At 44.1% G+C, this 16,961-nt stretch overlaps 1 protein-coding gene across 3 annotated transcripts in view; it reads right to left on the reverse strand.

The window, feature by feature from the left end:
* LOC119962833 (DEP domain-containing protein 1B-like) overlaps positions 1-16,961 on the reverse strand; it is a 62,510-nt gene that overhangs the window by 32,961 nt on the left and 12,588 nt on the right. Inside the window, exons 2-7 of one of the 3 annotated variants that reach the window (XM_038790983.1) lie at positions 13,187-13,452; positions 8,843-8,981; positions 5,908-6,035; positions 3,745-3,848; positions 3,429-3,476; positions 1,030-1,170 (exon numbers count right to left, since the gene is read on the reverse strand). In XM_038790983.1, coding sequence (XP_038646911.1) covers positions 1,030-1,170; positions 3,429-3,476; positions 3,745-3,848; positions 5,908-6,035; positions 8,843-8,981; positions 13,187-13,452 — 826 coding nt within the window. Of the gene's footprint in view, positions 1-1,029; positions 1,171-3,428; positions 3,477-3,717; positions 3,849-5,907; positions 6,036-8,842; positions 8,982-13,186; positions 13,453-16,961 lie in introns of all 3 variants that reach the window. The other 2 variants (XM_038790981.1, XM_038790984.1) reach the window with 2 other exon arrangements.

Here is a 16,961-nt window from a genome sequence, read left to right on the forward strand (position 1 = left end):
GTTTTTTTAATTAATTGGCTGCGAGCATCACTTGACAAGAGCCAGCACTTCAATGGGTGGCACGGTAGTTAGCACTGTTGCTTCAAAGCGCCAGGGTCCAAAGTTCAATTCCCGGCTTGGGTCACTGTCTGTGCGGAGTCTGCACGCTCTCCCAGTGTCTGCATGGGTTTCCTCCGGGTGCTCCCGTTTCCTCCCACTAGTCCCAAAAGACGTGCTGTTAGGTAATTTCTCCCTCAGTGTACCCGAGCAGGCACCGGAATGTGGCGACTAGGGGCTTTCACGGTTTCATTGCAGTGTTAATGTAACCTACTTGGGTCAATAAAGTATATTATTATTGCCCATCCTCAATTACCCTTAGAATATGATGGTGAGTTGCTTTCCTGAGCAGTTCATGTAGTGTTGGTACACCCACAGAGGCATAAGTGAGGGAGTTCCAGTATTATGACTCCAGGAAATGCGATATTTCCAATCCAGGATCATAGAATCAACAGTGCAGGAGGAGGCCATTCAGCCCATCAAGTCTGCACCGGCCCTTGGAAAGAGCACCCTATTAAGCCCACACCTTCACCCTATACCTGTTATCCCACTAAGGGGCAATTTAGCATGGCCGATCCACCTAACCTGCACATCTCTGGACTGTGGGAGGTAACCAGAGCACCCGGAGTTAACACGCACAGACATGGGGAGACAGTGCAAACTCCACACAGACAGTGACCCCAGCTGGGAATCGAATTCAGCACCCTGGTGCTGTGAAGCAACAGCGCTACCACTGTGCTACTGTATGCGAGTCTGAATGATTACTGTTCAGGCTATTCAAACTTCCATACGCATGCCAGCTCACTGCCAGAACAACTTGCCTCGTCTCACATAATCTTCCAATGTTTTTCTCTTCAGCTAATTATCCAATTCCCCTTTCAAAGCCATGCTTTGAATATTCAAGACGTATTGCAGATGTTTTTCCAGAGTTCACTATACTTGGGTCAAATCTCAAAAGAGCTTCGTGCAGTTTATGCCTTATTAAATACCCACCTAAAATGTTAATGAAGAGTTCATAGAAATTAAATGTCAACAATGGCTCCTTTGGCTTTTGAAAGTAATCTGCTATTGTCTTGAAAACGTCTCTTTCGAACCCTGAGTACATAGGTCGGTTCAATTCACTTCCATTTGGCCCTAAAATTGAAAAAATATACAAAAACAACTAGTTGTTCCATTCTATCAGCATAAAACATACCAAGATATTTGTGTCAAAGTGAGGACTTGCAATTATCTTAAAAGCAGAAAAAACTTAGGGTCCCAAGAGTAGAGTAGCAATGTATCCTGGGATAGCAGTTGAAAGACTATTGGAAGCTCTTTTGGAGGACGAGGGCCCAACACTGGCAATCCCTCCCTTGCCTCTGCTCTGAGGGTAATGGTGAGGTCTCGGCTTATTTGAGCACCTTGGAAGAAATCTTCCAAGTCTTCTTCATGAAGGTCCTCTTTTCTTGCCACTAAAGCACTGTTATCTTTAAATGAGCCCTAACCCAGGTAAACATGCAGCTGGAGGCACATATTTCAGCTGTTTGTTCTTTAATTGCATGTCTCAGATACAATATAAATTTGGTGCCAAATATATTTATATTTGTTATTGGAATGTGAAATGGAGGATACATAGGTGGGCAGGCCAGGGGAAGGAAGAGACAAGTCGAACATTCACCAGGCAAAATTAGGATTCGATAAAAGCAAAGTACGGCAGATGCTGGAAATCTGAGAGCAATACAGGAAATTCTAGAGAAACTCAGCAGGTCTGGCAGGATCTGGGGAGAGAAACAGTTAACGTCGAGTCCGTTATGGCACTTAGAGTTGGGGGGATGGATTATATAATGATGCATAAGAGGGGGTGGGGCAGGGTAGAAGGTCAAGTGAAAGGTGGGAGCTAGATGGGTAGAGCATGTGACAGAGGAAACTTGAATGGCAGCATGAAGGGCTAGAGAAGGTGCTGATACTGACAAAGGCAAGAGATAGAATGCGTTAACGGAAGAACAAAGATGAGTGCTCAATGAAAACAAAATTAAAGAACAAGTGACAGATGGCCCAGTGGGGCAGAGGAGAGTTTGAACTGGGACAAGAACTGCATTGGCATCCCTGCCCTCATCGGTTCACATCCTCCCAGAACCTGATAGGCACTCCTCCTTTGGCCTCGCTTTCCACCCCACCAGCCGCCACATTCAAAGGTGCCATTTCCATCAACTCCAGCATGATGCCACCACAAAGCACACGCTCCCCCTAGGACTGCTCAGCATTCTGCAGGGACTCTTCAACATCAGGAATTGAGGTATGGTTTCAACTTCTAATGATAAATAAGCGTACTATCCACAATTTACACTATGTTTACACCAAGTGAATCATAGAATTTACAGTGCAGAAGGAGGCCATTCGGCCCATCGAGTCTGTACCGGCTCTTGGAAAGAGCACCCTACCCAAGCCCACACCCCCACCCTATCCCCATAACCCAGTAGCCCCACCCAACACCAAGGGCAATTTTGGACACCAAGGGCAATTTAGCATGGCCAATCCACCTAACCTGCACATCTTTGGACTGCGGGAGGAAACCGGAGCACCCGGAGGAAACCCACGCACACACGGGGAGAATGTGCAGACTCCGCACAGACAGTGACCCAAGCCGGGAATGGAACCTGGGACCCTGGAGCTGTGAAGCAATTGTGCTAACCACTCTGCTACCGTGCTGCTCTAAGTGCAGTAAACAAATTAGGGACTATTTCTATCTTAAGATGTTTAATTATAGCAGCTAAAAAGGCTTCAGTTGGCTGGAATACAAATCCAGTTTTGGGGACATTTCCAACCAAAAGGCGACCTTAGAATTCTTCTGCTCTTGATTAAATCAAGAGTTTGTGCCCATTTATAATTTCAGGCCACAATGGGGCCCTGAAGTTTCCACTCTGGTTACACTTTTCCGCAATACAACTTTAATAAATCGAAGGTATCCTCATACAAAAGCGAGGGAGTTAAAAAAAAAGGGAAAAATCGGTAGAATTATTATACTAATAAAATAAATAAACCATTCGTGCTTTTCTGTCATTTGTATCATGCAATGCTGGGAACAGGAAATAGTGTATAATTAAGTTTAGATGGCTGCACAATCTACATTATTGTATACACTTAGGGACAGCTTTCACTTTTTAAAATAAAATCTAGCTTTGAGGTCACCAGCCATGCTGCACATGGCAGGAAACGCAGGACTCAGTTGTTTGCCAGCCTCTCCGACATGAGCCTCCCTCAAATATGCAAAATGCATGAATTCACTCAGGGATGCACTACCCTTTCAAATGGGAATGTACCAACCACAAAGATTCGAGCTTCTGCAAAAATCATGGTTTACATCTGTTTTTCTTACAAATTAAAAAATTACAGACAACTACATTAATACTTACAATTTGCCAGACACCTCATGGCTGACATAACCCATTGTGGAAGCTCTTCTGTTTAAAATAGAGAAGACAATCATTTTTAATGCTCAGTATTCACCAGAAAGATCTATAGAAAATGCCAAAGAACTTGTTTTACATTCTATAGGTGCGAATGTTTAACAAATGTTTACTGTTCAAAGACTTCAACATTATTTCTTCTAAAGCCCTTTAAAAAAATCTATAAACACTAATCGACAAATTTTCTATAATTTTGGAATTCAGTATTTAATTTTGGAGAATGTAAAATACATACCCAGTTTATTCTCTAGAATTACTACACCTTGTTTATTAATGTGGTGAACATTATAGATGATATGCTTAGGGTTGAGCAGTTTAGAATCCAGCACTCCATCCAGAGAATCAAGCCCTAGAATTCTTTGCAAACTGAAAGACAAAGCAAGTCAATTCAATGTTTCCCATTATTTTTTTAATCCAAGAAGCAAAGATTATAAACCATGATCATTAGTAAGCTTATACTATAAACTTAGCACAGTAAACATTTTATAATTAGTCCCTTAACAATTTAATTCCTTAACAGGAGCAACAACAATAATTGCAAAAACTCAATCCCATGTCATTGCTCAGTATTTGTTTTAATTCTCAGGGCAAATTTTTACATTGTTGGGTGGATATAGGGTTGTAGCTTTATTGAACAGCTTGGTTAGGGTCACAGCTAGTTCTGGAGCACAAATCCTCAAATATGCTACTCGTAGCATAAGTTTTTGGTGCATCTAGTGTGCCAAAACATCTAACATCATGTGAGAAAGGCTCGCATTTGGGATACTGGGAAACATCAGAACAAAAGATTGATAATCCACTTGGCACTGCTGACAGAAAGGCAATTACTCCAGCCTGGCCTCCACCACTGTTGATGGAGATATTTGTGGAGCCACTACCTCCTCCAGTTAGCCGTTTCAGCATACATTGTTTATGGCACGGCTTAGCTGCTTCTGCCATTTAGCATGACCGCGGTTTGGCTTTTCTTCACCAAGTTGGCATTTTGCTTTTAGGTACACCTGGTGCTGCTCCAGATATGCTGGCTTGCGTTACTCATTGAAGCAGGATTGCTGCCCTGGATTGACAATTATGCTGGAATGAGGGATATGTTACCCCAGTTAGATTGTGATAGAATATAATTCTACAGCTGCCAATGGCTCACACACCATATGCTGACTCAGTTTGGAGATACTGGATCTGTTCCGACTATTCAGTTTATCACAGTGGAACACCGTAGACTTTGAAGAAGAAGGTTCTCAGTGTTGTGTTTGGTCCTTTGTACTTCATGAAAGAATTCACCAAAAACTTTGACTTGTCCAAACCAGAATCTTATATTGGGTCTCGTGGGTAAGATAGCAATCTGATACAGAGCATGTTATCATCGAGTCTGTTAACTACTCCTCTGGAACCTGCACCAAGCACTAACCATTCACATGTATGTCTTATTACCCCCTCGATCTTCTTCTGAAGATGGCCGGATGCGTCTCTCTTTACATCCGAGTCACCAGTCACATGACCCAGAGACCGCATGTATGTCTGTACTGCCACCTGCTGGTTGGAGGTCACACACCATCCAACTATGATATAGCCCATAGGCATATCACCACACTTCGGTGAAAACAGGACATTTCTGCAAGGATTGTGTGGTGGGGTGGGCATGGGCAGATACTGTATGGGTCCCTGGGAGAGGACAAGGTAAAGTAGATTATCCTCCAACGCACCTCTAATTCTCACCAAACCATCTGCCGACTTTGTCCTTCAGGATTCTGTCAGCTGGAAGTAGTAGTACTGCTTGGCCACTATTTGATGGATATTTGAAGTGCCCATCCATGGAATAGTGTTCCTTGCTACCATGGTGCTTTTTCCAAGTGGTACTCAACATGGAGCAGTAAGGATTCATCGGTTGGAGTGCAGTAGGTGGCATTCAGCATAAGAATACTCATCTGTGTTTCCCCTAGGGTTGTGAGACTCCACGGGGTTTGATGCGAATGTTGAAGAATCACAAGATCATTTGCTAGAGACTATATACTACCACCACGGTCCTACCAATGGAATAAGACAGACCAAAGGATACGGTTAAAGTGGTCTGGGACAAAGATATGATTATGTCAGGCGGTTGCTTGACTTGGCTCATCTGTGGGCCAGCTCTCCCAATTTCAGCACGAGCCCACACTAGTAAAGAGGGCGTTGCAGCATTAACTGGGCTGGGTTTCTAGGCCAGTGCCTGATAAAAGGTCATTGACCTGAAATATTAACAGTTTCTTTACCCACAAATACTGTTCATCTGAGTATTCCCAACCATTTATTTCTATTTCACAGCAGATATACTTTTTGAACATTACATCCTAGAAAGGAAGTATAATCATCAATAGAGGGGAAGTTAATTATCTTACTGGGAGTGGGAGGCAAAGATGACGATGCAAAGCAAGAAAGGGACTTAACATACTGTGCTAGGGTCATTGATTTCCAAATTTCTTCCACAGTTGCTTGAGAAACTTCTTCTCGATGTATAATTCTACATTCTGATACTTCTCCAATTGCAATGCTGTGGCGTTTGTGCCACGAATCCGAATTCTGCAATCATAAAAGGAGGGCTGTTGAATAGCTGTAAAAACAATTCATACACAGGGTCTGTGAATGATTAATCCTGGAGCTCAAAAAAAACTATAATGAAACTACTCATAGACAAGTAATATGCATACCCATTGAAGAAGTTTCCACTGGGAATATTGTTTTGAAAAAAAAACTTTGTAACAGCCTGTATTGCCAAAAGCTAATCTAATCATCCATTCTGCACAAAGACCTATCATGAGGTAGCTCAAACACAAGTGTTTTGCATCTCACACAGGATGCAGTTTTTATGGGTAGTCCTTCTGGCAGATATTCAACATTTTGTTTTGGAGGCACCATCCCCTACCAGGACGGTTGCTCCAACATTGAATATATTTAAGGCTGTCAAAGGCAGAGTTTTGGTCTCAAAGAGAGTGCAGAAAACGTAGAGTTGATGCCCAAGATCAATCATGATCATATTTACGGCGCCGAGGTCCCAGGTTTGATCCCGGATCTGGCTCACTGTCTGTATGGAGTTTGCACATTCTCCCAGTGTTTGCGTGGGTTTCGCCTCCACAATACAAAGATGGGTAGGGTAGGTAGATGTGGCCACGCTAAATTGTCCCTTAATTGGAAAAAAATTAATTGGGCACTAATGTTTTTTTTAAATGATCGTATTTAATGGCAGAGGATGTTCAACAGGCCATATAGTTAACTCCTGCTCATATTTCTTACATTCTCCCATGCGTTACAAATTCCATGGGCATGCAGAACACTTTACTGTATAGAGATTTGTATAATTAAACATTTGTTTAATTAATGTGAAGCTGGTTTCTGGTGCTGAGTAACTCAGCCAAGAAGTGGAGGAACCTTCAACAAGCACATGTGCATAATGTTCATGCTGGCTCGATAATGCTTAGGTTAGTAGACAGTTTTGAGCTGACAAGAGTGCCAATAAAACAGTGTTTAGATCAAGACCAGCACTTACTTCTCTGCATGGAATGCTTCGACAACATGGTACTCGACTGACAACATTGAGCCTTTGGAGCTTCTGCCACCTCACAAACTATTTGTCTTAGGCCAGAGGTTAATAATGCTGATATCAGTGACTTGGGGTTGCAAGGTAAAACACTGATTCACCCAAATCCTGCGCATCGGAAACAGGAACACACCCAAAAGGAGCAGGATCAAATGGCACATGCCAGTTTTAAACTGACAATGACCAACATAGTCAGTATCCACCGGCAACGCAGGATCTACCGGCCTCCCCAGCAAGGCCACAGCCGGGCACCATTCATCACTAGTCCACACAAACGTGGACCAGGATGCATGTAAGGGTGTCAGGGAGGTTGGGAGTGCTGTAAGGGGACTGCCCCAGAGAACCCATAACAGGGTGTCCTCACTGGGGGTGGGGGAGGGGGGGGGGGGGTAGTGTACATGTGTGTGGGGGGGTGACATTGCCCATGGGTGGGGGACCCACAAGCTCACTTAGAGATCAGGGCACCCTTTCAAAGTAGCAGCCCGATCGCGGTGTTCAGGTCCCCAAAAATTCTAAGTGTGGGCTAAACCGATGTGAAACTCCCCAAAGGCCAAAAGAATGGTTAAGTGTCATTGAATAGCGATGGGGAACTCGCCGGCAGAAAATACCCTGAAAAATCTGCCACAAATGAACTTAGAAATTTTTCTGGAGAATCGCACCTGTAATCTTGAATTTGAACCAGTTGGCCTTTTAGCAGAAAATGGTTTTAAAGGATGGCTGTGTGTCTCTTCCTCCAGTTATGCTATGAATGGATCATTCTTTCCCTTTGATGTTACCCACACTGTGAACCTGGCTTTTAGCACATAAGCACCAATTCCCTTATCTTTCCACTTTGAAGTCCCTCTTCTACACCCCATTGTTTTCCATTCATCACCCAAGTAAACACTTGCTTTTCTCACTGGATTGGAATCTCGCATATCAAAACACCCTTGCAGACAGCAAACCCCTTAATTAAATTTTTAATTTTCCCCAATTCTTAACAAATACCAAACACTCAACCCACCTCCAGACAAGCTCTTTGGGACAGATACAACACCGACAGTGAAAATTGCCCAGCGATACTCCGCCCATAAAAATCAGGACAAATCCGATCAAGGCAATTACTGCCCCATCAGCAAATGAAGCACAACATGTGCACAAACAAGCAGCACTTGCTCACCAATTACCTGCTCACTGATGTTCAATCTGGGTTTGCCAGGACTAGACAGCTTTGACTCAACATAGACAAAGGAGCCTAATTCCAAAGGGGAGATGAGACCAGCAACATTTGATACCGTAGCAGCATTTCACTGTGGCACAAGAGAGCCCGAGTAAAATTGAAGGAGGTCAAAAGTAGAGAGGCACTCATCAGCATCTACAAAGTGCAGATTAGGAATATGATGGAATATTCTTCACTTGCTTCGATTAGTGCAGCTGGCACACTGAAATTTGACACCATCCAGGATCAAGCATTCCATCCATCACTTGTACAATATGCCTGGAGTACACCATCTACAAAGACTGCAGCAACTTGTCAAAGCCTCCTCAACAGCATTTCCAGAACACTCTACCTTCACGTCTCATGCAATTCTTACTTGGAAATATAATTACTTTTCCACACAATTGCTAGCATGTTTTAAACCTCCAAAAAAGGTACATAAAAATACAATGTAGTATAGAGTATTCTGGAATAGTCATTAATTTGCAAGTGAGGTTATGTGTTTGCAATGAAGATCACTGGACATGTGTATATTTTATAGACAAAACCTGAATTGCAATTGAATAGATACAATTTAATTCTAAAAGTTCTTACCAAAATTATAGGCCTTACTGGAACAGGGCCTGGTTTTGGAATATCATAGTCACTCCAATTTGGAAATTTAGGACGTACTTCACAAATTAAATGAGATGACTTTTTTGGATAAGGCTTCAGAGGAGATGATGGAGGAAATCTGCAAGATAAAATACGTGCACCATGCAATTAATCTATTTACACAACAATTGTATATTCTGCAACAACTTAAATTCTCAGGCGAGTTGGTGGATTTTTCTTTTTTATTTCATGGGGTGAGACATCAGTGGCAGCGCCAGAATTTATTATCTATCCCGAATTATGGTCGAGGTGGTGGTGGAAAGTCACCATCTTTCTTCCACTGCAGTTCATCTTGTGTATGTAATCCTACAATGTTGTTAGGAAGATAGTTTCAAGCTTTTGTCCCAATCACACTGAAGGTAGAAGGTACAGCAATTATTTGTTCAAAGTCAGGTGGTGAGATTAGAGGGGGACTTGTTCCTAGGAATGAGTGACAAAGACTCGGGCTGCATTTATACCACACAGTAGCATTAGTGCAAATGGATTTTGCTTCACACCCACATATTAGCAGTTAGTGCCCATGCAGTCTGCAGTCAGAATCAGGGTCAGAGTTAACAAAGATGCTGTGGAGCGAGTATTGCTCGGCTTCATTCAATTTGCGTCACCAAATTTGCATCCTATTTGGTTCAGCTAAAGATAAATCACTTATTATTGCAAAATTATGAATGTATAGTTAGACATATACTTCTCCCCTTGCACAAACATTTCACTAGTTTCACCAGGCTTTTGTTGGATTTATATTATGCTATTAGCACAAATTCAATAGGCAAGAGTTAAAACCACCAATACAATTTGCTCTGGAAATGAAGTCGATCTAAAAATAACTAAAAGGAAAAAGATATTTCCATTCACACCACCTCAACTTGGGCGGTTTATTAGACGTTATGGTAAGGCACATGGTGGAGGGGGAAAGAAAAGGGTGGCATGAGGAGAAGGAGGAGAATAACTGAAAGTATAGAGACCTGAGTGGGTCCCTTTTCATCCAGTTGGGAAAACCTGGTCAAAGATTGTAAGAGAACCTCTTAAGCATAGCACTACAGAGTTTGAGATTTACAAATGAATTTACTCTATTGACAGGGACAGTGCAAGATGACAAAATAGATCAAAAAAAATTTATTTAAAAAAAAATAATTTGTATTGCAATTTTTTACAGAAAATATAAAATATAACGACAAACAATGAAATGCAACAAAATAACCCATAATAACTGTAACACCCCCCAGAAATTACAACTGATTGGTTTACAGGCTGCAATAGTACAAATTAATGTTTTAAAGTGATGAAAAATATCATTAATCTTTCAAAAAGATGAAAAAATGTAAATCACATGTTGAAAAAAAAAACTTATTTTTGTCAGTTTTCTATCTTGCACGATCAAGGCATGGAAAGGGAAATCAACAAATCAACAAATTTATACTCCGTGCTAATTGGTTGGCAAGTGGAAAGATGAGTAACGGTGATGCGATGGAGAAAGCAACAGTTGATGGTGACTGACTGTTAACTGCCAGGCATAGTTTGAAAATTTAAACTTAGCAGCTCAACTCATTGGTCAAGGCATTGCCTGAGGAGTGAATCAGCAAATAGCTGTCTCTTCTGTTTAACTGCAACAAGCACAACATGCACACGTTGTCTGCAAAGAACAGGGCCTTGTGCATTAATATATGTCACTTCAGGTGGAGGCCAACTGACAAAAATTGGTGATTGGCATAATTATTAGCACACAGCATTTTTTAGCAAAAGTTATCGAATTGTGGAACCACATCTAATGTTGGACACTGAGATTTTGCAAGCTCTGGAGCTGGTACGGTCTGTACCTTGCCCATTGCAACTAGCAGAAGGGATCTGCTGTTTGGTACAATCCACTAGTCTTTGGACGATCTAGCATCACATTGGTACTGAAATTCATATACCACATTTAATTTGTGTGATAGGCAGATGGTTCTCCGGTAGCATCCCTTTACGTGACAAATAGTGATGCTACTGCAGAGTAGCAGTGTCAAATAGCTAGCTTCAACAGTTGCTCAAATCTTGAGATACCTTACCCTTCCTTCCAGAAGAATCTCAGGCAGCCTGGACACTTTTCAGGGCCAAGTGATGGCCTTGGGCCCCTTCATTACTTTGCACAACATATAGCGTCAGATATGGGTATCCATTATCCCTTAGGATGCCATTGATACACCTCATTTCACCATCAAGCTTGCATAGTGCGCAAATGGCGGGGTTCTATTTGAGGTTGCTGAATAATGTGTGGAGCCGTACAAATCCCAATGTGTATATTGACCAGTTTGTACTTGACTATGAGAAAACCGCTGGCAGCTTTCTCAATTAGCACATCAAGGAAAGGAAGTTAATTTAACTGCTTCATTTTGAGGTGAATGTGACAGCTGGATGGAGCATGTTAAGATATTCAAGGAAATTACATACAGCAGCAGGTTTAAATATAGCAAACGTATCAACGGCCTATTGGAAATATGCAGGTTAGGTTTCATTCCATCGAGGACACATTTCACAAGGAACCCAACAAAGATGTTTGCAGGAGCCAGGTCGAGAGGGGATCTCACTGCAACACCATCTATTTGGGCATAGATGGTGTCGTTAAAATTGAACGAATTGCCAAGTTCATAAGTTCAACGAATACTGATTCATGCAATGGTGGCAAGTCTAGACCGCCCAAGATATAGTGCTGCAGTGCAAATATCTATGTTCCTTAAGTGGAATATTGATGAGCACAGTATTGCTACCAGTATGCAAGTCCTGTATGGTCTTCACAAATGTGGATGAAAACTTCACTGTGTATGTGGAAAACCTGCTCAAGTCTGGTTGTAGCAATTTGCCCAAGCATTTGGGCAATTCATGCTGTGCAGAACATACACATGATAGCACATAAAGGAACATCATTTTTGTGCATCTTGGGAGCCCATACATATGCTGACACAGCAAGCAGTGAGAACAAACCTTGTCATACAAGTCTCATGGCAGTTCACCCCTCAAAAAAAAAAACACTTGCTGGTCTTGTGCAAGCTTACTTTCGAGCAAGGCAGTCCAGTTATGTTGAGCAGCAGATCCAAAGGATACGAATTTGGATCAATCATTAAGAATGGTGCATTTAGTTGCTGCTCACGCTTGTTATGGATGACTATTCCTGTCCCTTAGACATATTTACTGCTGTGAGTTTGTTTTAAGACCTTGCAATGCTGTAAAGAAATTCATGTTGCATTTGAAAAAATCAGACAGGTCGTTCCAGAATCCTGCAATATGGGTGCACTAGATCACGCATTGGCATGCTTTCAACAATTCAGTATCTTCACTGGACGGTGGTCTGTGGTGGGATAGTTGGAAGTAGTTAGAATTCTGAAAATAATTCTTCCAGTTTTTGTTTGGGATGAAGGCAGAATTGAAATGCTTGGCAGTTAACTGTCAGTTATCATCAACTGGTACATTCTCCATGCCATGCCTCTGTCAATCAAAGTCCACTTGCCAACCAATTGGTACTCTCCGCATGCATTCTTGCAAATGTCCTGATGAGTGCAAGATGAAAAGCTTTGACAAAAAGGTCAATTTGTTCAACAATACTCAAGTATCCAAATTACGCCATGGGCCATAAACAAAGATTTTGGGCATGAAAGAAGAGCCCTGGTAATAATGGTGGAAGAAACGATTTAATGCAATCATACTTTGGAGCAAGTTAAGCTTTTGGAAATCATTAAAAAAATTATAGGAACTTTGCAAGTTGGAAGTGAAAATAGTACCCACCACTGAAAAAAGAGGGAAGAAAATACAAAGAAACCACAAGTAATGTGAATAATTTTAAAAAGGGAGCAAAGATTGGAATGGTGTTTAGAAAATGAAACTACCAGCATATTGACAGTGACTGACATTGCTATTTGCATAACATTTCTGCACAGAAGCATAAACATTTGTCACAGATATTCAGAGCATTCAGCTCAAGAGTGATATATTAGCATGGAGGAAAACTACCCATCATCGGGACAGCCACAGGATTAAAGTGAGCCAAAAATGAGTGTACGATAGTAGCAATTTACAGTTTGATACCACTCTGCTAGGATGATTGACTATCTGAGATGCATCAAGCAATTTAAGAGACAAGGATCAGAGGGAGATTCAGTCATTGAAACCTTTTGGTAACTCAGCTATAAGCACAGGAAGTGAGCAGTAGGGCCTTGGTTTCCAATATGCCACAATATGGAATTAGATTAAAAAGCATCCGGCTAAAAAAATTAAAATTGTAGCACCACAAAAAAAGAGTCAATAATTGTACCATACCTGTATAATCTGTTATTATCTTCAAAATCTTCTTTTCCCCATCTTCCCTTTATATCTTCAATTACATGATTTTTTAAGAACTTTTTGAGCAACTGCACAGTCTGGTAACGAGAAACTTCAGGCCCAAAATTGTGATTACTTTTAAGCAATTCATGTAACCAATCAACACCTTCAGAGGCAAAAAAGCAGTGATCATGAGTACGGAAATGAAGACGATGTTTCTTCAGGGGCATCTTGGCTCGAAATAGCTCAATTGTTTCATTCCACTAGAAGGCACATGAGGAAGAAAAGTTTAATCTTTTTATACAAGCAGAGGTATTTTCAAAGGAGAGAATTGAGGTTAACATGCACACATTATATCTCAGTATCCAGGCACGCCAAATGATGAAATTACAGGTTTAAAACTAGAAAAGAAAATTTAAAAATAAAACTTGGCAAACCTAGAGAAACAACTGGTCAGTTAATCCTACAAGCCTGTTCATTATGGCTGGTTCATATCTCAATCTTTCTCCATAACCTTGCTCAACAACAGGAGGGTAAAAAGAGGACATGAGATTGCTTTGGCAGATGAGGCAAAGGAGAATTCAAAGTGCTTCTACAAATACATAAATCAACAAAAGAGTAACTAGGGAGAGAGTAGGACCTCTTAAGGATCTACAAGGTCATTGTGGTAATACCACTGTATATATATCTGTGTGCCTCTATTAGGGGATGTACAATAGTACCGGCTATTACAGGTTTGTCGGGAAGCCCCTGCCGGCTAGCTCCGCCCACAGGAGCAGTATAAATATCCATGAGGTCTCCTGAGCTGCCATTTTACAGCTCCACTTGAGGTAATAACATCTCACGGTAATAAAGCCTCTTTTGTACCGTTTCGTGTTTCTGTGTGCAATTGTTAGCGCATCAATTTATTACCGTGAGATTTCCCAAATCATGGACATCAGAATCAAGCCTGATCGCCTGCAGCTGGATCCGCAATCGCCGAACGCCAGGAAAGACTTTAACCACTGGCTGGCTGTCTTCGAGGCCTACATCTCCTCAGCGGACCCTGCACCATTGGAGGCTCAGAAGGTACAACTCCTTGACTCCAGACTGAGCTCCAGCGTATTCCCGCTGATACAGGATGCGCCGACCTACGCCCGTGCTATGGAACTTCTCAAAGAGAATTATGTCCAGTCGATGAACACTCTGTTTGCAAGGCATGTACTCGCCACCCGCATCCAGCAACCGGGTGAGTCGATTGAGGACTTCTGGCGGGCCCTTATCCCTCTAGTACGGGACTGCGAGTGCCAGGCCGCCTCAGCTACGGAACATTCCAATCTCCTCATCCGTCCTCGCAACCTGGCCACCGTTTCTCATCAACGGCCACGCGACCTACTGCCTACTTGACTCTGGGAGCACCGATAGCTTCATTCATCCGGACACGGTAAGGCGCTGCTCCCTCGTGGTCCATCCCGCCAACCAGTGGATCTCCCTGGCCTCCAGATCCCTCTCTGTCCCGATCCGGGGCTTCTGTCTGGTCAGACTCACCGTACAAGGCGTGGAATTCAGCCGTTTTCGCCTGTACGTTCTCCCCAACCTCTGTGCGACACTTTTACTGGGCTTTTACACTTCCAATGTAACCTCCAGAGCCTCACCCTCAAATTTGGTGGACCCTTACCCCCACTCACCATTTGCGGCCTCACGAGCCTCAAGGTTGACCCTCTTTGCCAATCTGGCTGCAGATTGCGACCCGTCGCCACCCGGAGCAGACGGTACAGCACCCAGGACAAGACCTTCATCAGGTCCGAAGTCCAGCGGCTGCTTAGGGAGGGTATTATTGAGACCAGCAATAGCCCTGGAGAGCTCAAGTGGTGGTGGTTAAAACTGGGGAGAAACACAGGCTGGCCGTGGACTACAGCCAGACCATCAACCGGTACGCATACCCCCTCCCTCACATATCTGATATGGTCAGTCAGATTGCACAGTACCGGGCCTTCTCAACAATTGACCTGAAATCTGCCTACCACCAGCTCCCCATTCGTAAATCGGACCGTCCCTACACTGCCTTCGAGGCGGACGGTCGCCTCTATCAATTCCTTAGGGTTCCCTTCGGCGTCACTAATGGGGTCTCGGTCTTTCAACGAGAAATGGACCGAATGGTTGACCAGTACGGACTGCGGGCCACGTTTCTGTACTTAGATAATGTCACCATCTGCGGCCACGACCAGCAGGACCATGACGCCAACCTTGCCAAATTTCTCCACACCGCATCTCTCCTCAACCTCACTTATAACAAGGAGAAGTGTGTATTCCGCACAGACCGCTTAGCCAACCTCGGCTACGCAGTCCAAAACGGACTACTGGGGCCCGATCCCGACCGCATGCACCCCCTCATGGAGCTTCCCCTTCCCCACTGCCCCAAGGCTCTCAAATGATGCCTAGGGTTCTTTTCTTACGATGCCCAGTGGGTCCCACAATACGCAGACAAGGCCCGCCCACTGATCCAGTCCACGCAATTTCCCCTCGCGGCCAAAGCACAACAGGCCTTCGCCCGTATTCGCTCAGACATAGCCATGGCCAGATTGCACGCAGTAGATGAGACACTGCCTTTCCAAGTAGAGAACGACGCCTCAGATGTCGCCCTTGCCGCCACTCTAAACCAGGCAGGCAGACCCGTGGCATTCTTTTCCCGCACCCTCCATGCCTCCGAAGTTCGACATTCCTCAGTTGAAAAGGAGGCCCAGGCTATCGTTGAGGCGGTGTGGCACTGGAGGCATTACCTGGCCGGCAGGAGGTTCACCCTCCTCACTGACCAACGGTCGGTTGCCTTCATGTTCAACAACACGCAACGGGGCAAGATCAAAAACGATAAAATCTTGCGGTGGAGAATCGAGCTCTCCACCTATAATTACGAGATTTTGTATCGCCCCTGCAAGCTCAACGAGCCCCCAGACACCCTCTCCCGAGGTACATGTGCCAGCGCACAAGTGAACAAGCTCCGTGCCTTGCACGAGAGCCTTTGCCATCCGGGGGTCACTCGTTTGTACCATCTAATCAAAGCCCGCAATCTGCCCTACTCCATCGAGGAAGTACGGACAGTCACCAGAGACTGCCAGGTCTGTGCGGAGTGCAAGCCGCACTTCTACCGGCCAGACCGCGCGCGTCTGGTGAAAGCGTCCCGTCCCTTTGAACGCCTCAGCGTGGATTTCAAAGGGCCCCTCCCCTCCACCGACCGCAACACCTACATCCTTAGTGTGGTCGATGAATTCTCTAGGTTCCCCTTCGCCATCCCATGCCCGGATATGACATCTGCCACCGTCATCAAGGCGCTCGATTCCATACTCGCCCTGTTCGGTTTCCCTGACATACATACAGTGACAGGGGATCCTCTTTCATGAGCGATGAGCTGTGTCAGTTCCTGCTCAGCAGGGGTATCGCCTCCAGCAGGACGACCAGCTACAACCCCCGGGGAAACGGGCAGGTAGAAAGGGAGAACGGGACCGTATGGAGGGCCATCCAGCTGGCCCTACGGTCCAGGAACCTCCCAGCCGCTCGCTGGCAGCAGGTCCTCCCTGACGCGCTCCATTCCATTCGGTCACTGCTGTGCACCGCTACTAACAACACACCCCATGAACGTGGGTTTACCTTCCCTAGGAAGTCTACATCCGGGATGTCGCTCCCGACGTGGCTCGCAGCTCCAGGGCCCGTCCTACTTCGTAGGCATGTCAAACTCTACAAGGCGGACCCTCTGGTGGACAGGGTTCGCCTGCTCCACGCAAACCCCCAGTATGCC

Source organism: Scyliorhinus canicula, chromosome 3 (genome assembly GCF_902713615.1).
Source record: "Scyliorhinus canicula chromosome 3, sScyCan1.1, whole genome shotgun sequence".
Taxonomy (NCBI): Eukaryota; Metazoa; Chordata; class Chondrichthyes; order Carcharhiniformes; family Scyliorhinidae; genus Scyliorhinus; species Scyliorhinus canicula.